General features: G+C 37.4%; 2 protein-coding genes across 5 annotated transcripts in view; both read left to right on the plus strand.

The window, feature by feature from the left end:
* LOC107697918 (arf-GAP with GTPase, ANK repeat and PH domain-containing protein 1-like) overlaps positions 1 to 5,072 on the plus strand; it is a 22,525-nt gene extending 17,453 nt beyond the window's left edge. For 2 of the 3 annotated variants that reach the window (XM_016498784.1, XM_016498785.1), the window contains 7 exons: positions 180 to 317; positions 569 to 628; positions 869 to 1,017; positions 1,970 to 2,060; positions 2,181 to 2,403; positions 3,298 to 3,565; positions 4,148 to 5,072. In XM_016498784.1, coding sequence (XP_016354270.1) covers positions 180 to 317; positions 569 to 628; positions 869 to 1,017; positions 1,970 to 2,060; positions 2,181 to 2,403; positions 3,298 to 3,565; positions 4,148 to 4,354 — 1,136 coding nt within the window. In that variant the 3' untranslated portion in view covers positions 4,355 to 5,072. The remainder of the gene's footprint in view (positions 1 to 179; positions 318 to 568; positions 629 to 868; positions 1,018 to 1,969; positions 2,061 to 2,180; positions 2,404 to 3,297; positions 3,566 to 4,147) is intronic. The other variant, XM_016498786.1, reaches the window with a different exon arrangement.
* Positions 5,073 to 5,722: 650 nt separating this feature from the next.
* Positions 5,723 to 8,177, plus strand: part of LOC107697919 (zinc finger and BTB domain-containing protein 39-like) — a 6,952-nt gene continuing 4,497 nt past the window's right edge. The window contains exons 1-2 of one of the 2 annotated variants that reach the window (XM_016498787.1): positions 5,723 to 5,959; positions 7,462 to 8,174. In XM_016498787.1, coding sequence (XP_016354273.1) covers positions 7,495 to 8,174 — 680 coding nt within the window. In that variant the 5' untranslated portion in view covers positions 5,723 to 5,959; positions 7,462 to 7,494. The remainder of the gene's footprint in view (positions 5,960 to 7,461; positions 8,175 to 8,177) is intronic. The other variant, XM_016498788.1, reaches the window with a different exon arrangement.

Raw genomic sequence — 8,177 nt, forward strand, 5'->3', positions numbered from 1 at the left:
TGTATGTATATATATATATATATATATATTCATTTATTTATAAGATAATTAAATATACTCAATATAATTAATACAAATGTAATTGTATTTTGGCTGTGTATTTATCATTAGAATGGTTACAAATCTGGTGCAGGAAATGTTTTGAAATTTCTGGCCTCTTTTTTGTATTATCTTAATAGACTTGAGTATTGAGGGGGCTACAAGTCCTCCTTTAGGAAAAGACCACATCCCGTCTTCTCCAATGACTGACAGGAAGAAGAAAAAACGAAACAGAAGTATTAACTTGAAAGGAGACGCAGCGGCTGGGCAGGCTGAGGGTAAGAGATCAGATTTATGAAAGATTACCAGACGCCACAATGATCCAGTTTCACTGATTAAGCGATCATTATTAGTATTATGGTGAAGAGTTGAGGTGAATTTGCTTTCCTCTCTTTTCTAATATGGACCTGATTAATTGCTTTCTCTAAGGTCCTTTTACAATCTCTTTTACTTCTTTCTTTCCTCTGTCTTTTCTTCCTTTCTTTCCTCTTATCCTCTGCTGCCCTGGACTAATTTCTTGCACCGCAAGCCAAGCGCAAAATGTGGAAATTAAAAAGCTTTGGTAGCTTGCGAAACATTAACAAAACAGGTAACCTGAATATTTGAAATGAGTGGCTGAGCTGACTCTGTCTCGCTGTCTTTTCTGCAGTATGTGTCCATATCCATCTCTTGTCACATCATTAGATTACAGCAAATGGGTCTGAGTGTTTCTGTCTGTGTTCCTGTCTCTCTCAAACACATAATTATACTGAGACGATACATTAGACTGAGGACACGATGGGTGTTTTTATTGATCTTGTGTAAATAACTGTTGCTCTCGCCCAAACAGAAGAGGAGAGCGCAGACTTCATCATCATATCGAGCACAGGACAGAGCTGGCATTTTGAAGCCCAAAGTCAAGAGGACAGGGACGCCTGGGTTCAGGCCATCGAAAGCCAGATCCTTGCAAGTCTACAGAGCTGTGAAAGCAGAAATAAGGTAAAGAGGGCAATAAAAAAATGAATCCGATCTCTATCAGCCTGACGGTATCAGAACTATCTTTTAAATATTTACAGCACAAACTTTATGAGCTTTCCAGAACACTTTTGCACTTATGTGCAATATCCATTAAAAAGGTCCATTAAATTTTCAATGGCTAGTACATCTTTAAAGGACTAGTTCACCCTAAAATGAAAATTTGCTGAAAATGTCCTCACCCTCAGGTCATCCAAGATGTAGATGAGTTTGTTTCTTCATCAGATTTGGAGAAATGTAGCATTCCATCACAGAATGAGAGTCCAAACAGCTGATAAAAACATCACAATAATTTACAAGTAAGCCTCTCAACTCCAGCCCATCATCTGTATTGATGCTTCCTCCAGTAAAAAGGTTCATGTCCTGTTGTCCCCTCACATCAAAATCCACCGACAAATTTGTTTTCACTTGTAAACAGTCCTTGATCTGTACATATTTCTCTCCTGATTCAGACAAGATGGCTTTTTCACTTGAGAAAAATTTTAGCTTCTTACAAACACACAGCTTTTCGCTTCAAAATACATTCATTGATGGACTGGAGTCGTGTTGTGATGTTTTTATCAGTTTGGACTCTCATTCTGACGGCACCCATTCACTGCAGAGGATCCATTGGTGAACAAGTGATGTAATGCTACATTTCTCCAAATCTGTTCTAAAGAGGAAACAAACTCATCTACATCTTGGATTGCCTAAGCTGGAGTACATTTTCAGCATATTTTCATTTTTTGGGTGAACTATTCCTTTAACCTTTTTCTATTGCTAAAATAAAAGGCCAATAATGGGTTAATTTGCTTATTTCCAGACCAAAAAAGGATGCTGATTCATCCTACATGCATAAATCATGTTACTATACTATACATTTGAACAGTTTGCCCTGCAATATTGCAAAATAATAGACTTAATTTTCAACTCGAAGGCTCGAAGGAACAGCCAAAGTGAAGCTGTTGCCCTGCAGGCCATTCGAAATGCCAAAGGGAACGACCTCTGTGTGGACTGTGGAGCACCAAGTAAGTGCGGTCCTGAAATAATGCCTTGTGATGAAAATCTAAACAACAAAGAGTAGGGCCTACTATATGTTGAGATCTCTGTCATCGTTCAGTTTATGAAAACATTATGTCTCCCGTCAGATCCAACATGGGCGAGTCTTAATCTTGGGGCTTTAATCTGCATCGAGTGTTCGGGAATACACCGGAACCTGGGGACGCACCTGTCCCGTGTGCGCTCGCTAGACCTGGACGACTGGCCCAGTGAACTCACAAAAGTGCTTGCGGCTATAGGCAACCATATGGCCAACAGCATTTGGGAAACCTGCACCCAAGGGCGCCAAAAGTTGACACCTGAGGCAACAAGGTGAGCAACGAAGTGCCTGTTAAAGTAAAGTAAATAAATACATACAGTACTGTTCAAAAGCTTGGGGTTGGTACGTTTTTTATTATGTTTTTGAAATAGGCCTCTTATGCTCACCAAGGCTGCATTTATTTGATCAAAAATACAGTAAAAACAGTAATACTGTGAAATATTAGTACAATTTAAAAGAACTAATTTCTATTGTAATATATTTTAGAATGTCATTTAATCCTGATATGGTAAAGCTGAATTTTCAGCATCATTACTCCAGTCTTCATTGTCACACGATTCTTCAGAAATCATTCTAATATGCTGATTTGCTGCTCAAGAAACATTTATTATTATTATCAGTGTTGAAAACAGTTGTGCTGCTTCATATTTTGTGGAAACCATGATACTTTTTCCCCCCATCAGGAAAGTTTTGTTAAGTTTTATACTGTCACTTTTGATCAATTTAATGCGTCCTTGTTGAATAAAAGTATTAATTTCTTTAAAAAAATACTTAAAAAAAACTTTTGAACAATATTGTACTGCACTAAATTAAATTAAATTAAATTATTACGTTTTGCTTTATACTTAAAGCAAGTGAACAAATCTCCTAATGGAAGACGAAACACTTCTATTCAATTATATATTATATTCACTTACATATAAGTCTTAAACTAATTTGCTTCTAAATGTATACATTTATTTTTAAATCTGTTAAGATATTTTTTCAGAAAAAAAAAAACAAAAAACAAGACTGTTCAAGAAATTTTTTTTTTTGAAGTATTAACTAAAAACATAAACAAGGTTGCAGTGCTTCAGTCTTCTTCGTGACACACATGTAAAGAGATCATGACTAATGCGGTTAGCCACTGTGATAATAATTTGGCCTTTGCTTTGTGTTTGTCTCAGAGAGCAGAGAGAGTCGTGGATCCGTGCCAAATATGAACAGCGGGCATTTGTGTCGCCGTTGCCCGCTCAGTGTTCAGAGGACACAATGTCGACTTGGTTGCTTAAAGCAGTAATTAACAGAGACCTTCCCAGACTTTTGCTGCTCCTCGTGCACAGCACCAAGGAAGTGATCAACATCCCGCCTGAAGGAGCAGCGCAGCAGCATCACAGCGCATTACATGCGGCCTGCCAGCTGGGCGACGTGGTCATGACACAGCTGCTGGTCTGGGTGAGTTATTGAGCCGGTTTCTTTGAGTTAAAGGAATAGTTCACCCAAAAATGTACTCACCCTCAGGCCTTCCAAGAGTTTGTTTCTTCATAGGATCATATTTGGAGAAATACATCACTAGCTCACCAATGGATCCTCTGCAGTGAATGGGTGCCATCAGAATGAGAGTCCAAACAGCTGATAAAATAATATACAAGTAATCAAATAACTCCAGTTTATCAATTAATATCTTGTGAAGTGAAAATCTATGTGTTTTTAAGAAACATCTCCATCATTAAGGCTTTTTAACTTTAAACCATTGATTCCGGCTTAAATACGAATCCATAATAATGTTTCCTCCAGTGAAAAAGTCTTTGGACTGTTTTCACTCTTAAACAGTGCTTGATCAGTTTTGAGATGACTTTTTCACTAGATTATAAAATCTATATTATGGATAGAGGACTCATATTTGAATTTTTTAACTTTTAATTTTAGGAATTTTTCCTTTTGGGTGAATCATTCCTTTAACTGTTGGACGTCAGTATTGCATTGTTTGCTCATTTCTAATGGATATATATTTTTTTTTTTGTATGTGTTCAACAGTACGGCAGTGATGTGAAGTCAAAGGATCCACAAGGTAGAACCGCGCTGATGTTGGCGCGCCAAGCCGGCAGCAAAGAGTGTGCTGAGATTCTTCTCCAACACGGCTGCCCCAATGAGACGTCACCCACCTCCCCGACACCTGTTCTGTCCCGCAAAAGTAGCATCACCAGTATCGGACGTGTCAATTCCAGGAGGAGGGTCTCATAACCCATGAACATTCATGATCATATAAACATTTTCTCCAGGGTCATTTTTAATTCTTCATACAGAGTTGTGTGTTCTGTGTGTCTGTGAATTTCTGTCCGAGGACATTGCCAACAACGCTGTATTTATATACTGTACATTTATCCTTGCGGATTCCTCAGAAAAGGGAAAAAGTAAAGAGAAAAGAAGAAACTCTTAATTGTCCATATTTGAACAGGCTTAGAATGACAGCTACAAAATTTCAACATGCCTTTTTCAAAAAATGGAAACTGTTTTACCAACTAAAAAGCAATATTATTTATAATATGCTGATTAATATACTGTAATATAGATGCATTACATGGTAAAATGTAGCTTGAGAGTTTCCCAAAGCAATCTGAGGGAATGTATTTACCATTATGACTGTCATTACCATTGTCCTTTAAAACAGACATCATCACTGAGGGTAATGTAAGAACATGTTTATATTCAGAAGAAATAGTATTTGTCATTGTGCATCATTTCTATAAACTATAGACAATAAACTCTGATTTTCAACCTCTCTTTGGCACTGCTTGATAAGTCTCCATCTTTTTAAATCAAAAAGCAGATGTTTCTACATTTTAATGCCTCAAAACTTCACTATCATCGAAGGCCTGTTTGATTTCAGATAAATCACCTGGTTAAAATTTGTTATCATACTGTATGTGTCAACACAAATATCAAGTGATGGAATAAAATATTTAGTTTAAATATTGTGTGTTATATATTATGTATTATGTGCTCATATAGACTGACAAATAGCCTACTTCTTGACTTTTGCATTCATGATTCGATAATAGTGGATAGTTCCACTTTTTCATATGTTCCAATATGTAACTTTTTTTTTTTTTTAATAAAATGTATATAATTTTTTTTGTTTTTTACTGTAATAATAGTTGTTCACGCAGGAAAGTCACACGATTCAAAATGGAGATGCCTGGACGAAACATATGAACCAGTACATGAAAATGAACTAACGATGATTTTTTTTTTTATGTTAAAAATAAAAACATTACAATTTTTAAACATCATAAACAGCAATTCGTTCACAAACGCTGTTCAGACTAAAGTCTAAAGAGTATGACTGTACAGCTTTAAAGAATTTGTCAAAAGAAAAAAAGTATTAAAGTAGGCTACTAAAGCATTTTTTGGGGGGATGTCCAATAATATTTTTATTAATATTATATTATTGCTATCTTAAGTGTTATTGGTTAAAATCTACCTTCATCATATTATTAAAACATTGTGTTTAACACAATCTAGTATTATATATAGACAAACATTCCTGAGTTATGTGGAGGCTTTCCAGAGTAATGATAGGATTACATGAATTTCAATGGGAGGCGCTCCCTCTCAAGTGCTCGGTGTTCAGTTTGTTTTAGTCTTATATGACACAATGGCCGTGTTTTAAAAACATAGCGAGCTCTTTAACCTAGACAGCATTTTTTGTTCTGAACCAGCTGAGTTTTCTAGGTAGGCATCTCACTAGGTTTTGAGACGCCGTCAGTGTCTATACAGGGACGACAGCCTGGGCTAACAGCAACCGAGTGAGTTATTTATCTATCGCAAACTAGCAGCACTCCATGGGTAAGGAAACATTTGAGTTGTTATGTGGTGTCTGTGTGATAGCTAGTAGCTCATCGGTCTGTTTCATTTCCACTGCGAGAGATGACGCTAAAGTGCTAGTTAGCCTCACTTGCTAATGGAATCCAATGGCAACCGGTTAGCTACGGCTAAACTAATGATGCACTAAATAAACTAGAATGCATCGAGCAGTTTCATTGCACACTAGTTGTGTGCTATACATGCTTAAATATATAGTGTCTATAAAGGAGTAGCAAATATTGTGTTGATCCAAAAAGCCGAATTATTTGTGTGTGATCTGGACTGTCTTTGTTAGGACACCCGTTGTTTTGTGAAGAGATGTAACGTTATGTTCACGTATAATTTACGTGTGAATCGTGAGACTGTTCTGACCTTGCTGTGATGAAACTAGCTGGTGATAAATGCAAACATAAGTTAAAGTCAGTGTAATGCCGTGTATTATAGTGAAAAAATGCATTACAGTTTTTGTAAATATGTTTTTTTTTGTGACGTTAAGGAAGGTACAGGATATTGTGTTTACACTTTATTCCAAATAATGTTTGTCTTCATAATCTTTCATCAAAATGTAATGACTTGCCCTGACTCTAAAACGACTATATAATATGGCTGAGGTCACCAGCACTCTTGTTTTTCAAGTGCTTGTCATATCGGTTGTTCAAAATACAATACTACTCTACTCCCTTCTGAATTCTGTGCAGTACATACTGTTTGCATTATTCCAGACAGTATGCAGTATTCCATGCTAAACCTTTCAAACATTAATCATGCAAAGTGATGAGGTCATGTGACAACAATATTGTGTATTACCTATTTGTCACATGACCTGTTGCGCAACACCAGGAATGATTAGTTTAGCCAGTGGTGTCCACTAATCATCTTGGAAATGATTTTAAATTTGAGTTAAGTTTTGTCATTTTTATTAGTTTTTCATATTTTTATATTTATTTTATTTAGTGTTAGTAATTTTAATAATTAATTTTAATAACTTATTTCAGTTAGTTGCCAAGGCAATATTTTTTTATTTACTTTGCATTTAAGTATTTCATGTAATATATTTTATTTATTTAAGCTTTATTTCAATTACATATATCATATATATATATATATATAGTTTTAGTTAACAATAACAACACTGGTAGTGTGCTTTTAACATATGTATTATTCCATGCATACAGAAAATGTAATATTGTGTGCACAGTGTACTATGATACACACTGTATATACTGCAGCAGAATTTAGAGTAGTATGCTAACATGATATTCCAGCTATAGCCATAAAGACCACTTTTCATGATCTAATCATTTCCTGATGGTTAAAAGTCACGTGCAGATTTGTCACATTACTAAATGCCGTTTCATAGTGACTTCAAACAGTGAGGTTGTATAGTTATATTTAATATAACTTTATATAAGTACAGAATATGCACCTTGCTATTATAATTTATCTGAATCTCATCCATTTTTCCATTCACTTCTGTGTTTCAGTCCAAATCCTGGCTTTTGTTGGAATTGCCAGGCATGCGGATCAGGCTGCAGGGCTCTGGCCACGCGGCCCGTCTCCTCTCTGAGCTCAACCGCTGCCGCCTGTCTCGCGTCCTGTGCGACATCGTCCTCCAGGTCGGAGGCCGTTCCTTCCCGGCTCATCGCGTGGTGTTGGCGTGCTCTTGCACGCACTTTAGCAGCCTCTTCTCCAGAGGTTCCAGCAACCAGGGTGCCGTTCCCACCACCTTCTCTCTGGACTTCGTTTCTGCTGCCAATTTCGAGAAGGTCTTGACTTTTATCTACACGGGTGAGATTTTCACGGACTTGATCGATGTGGGTGTGCTGTATGAGTTGGCGGAAAGGCTTGGCGTGAGGGAGTTGGTGAACGCTTGCCATGCCACCTTTCCTGACCTGCAGAACTCCAGCTCTGGAGACCCGGTTGCTGAAGGGGATTTGGAAAGCGATATGGTGTCGGTCAATGCCGTGGCTGCGTCTGTTAGCTCGTTCTCTGCAGCATCCTGCTCCTCGTTGTCTTCTTCAGCCGCTCCCACTCCTGTAACTCCATCTCCGGTATCTCAAGGCAGGAACGGCAGGTTGAATCGCTCCCACTTGACCACCCAGTCGCCAAAAAACGAAGACTTGCAGGTACATTTGGGTTACAATCAACAGGTGACCAACAAGCCGAGTCCTTTGGACAGTAACCGTTCTACAGACGCTCT

Source organism: Sinocyclocheilus anshuiensis, unplaced genomic scaffold, assembly GCF_001515605.1.
Source record: "Sinocyclocheilus anshuiensis isolate Anshui unplaced genomic scaffold, SAMN03320099.WGS_v1.1 scaffold78, whole genome shotgun sequence".
NCBI lineage: Eukaryota > Metazoa > Chordata > Actinopteri > Cypriniformes > Cyprinidae > Sinocyclocheilus > Sinocyclocheilus anshuiensis.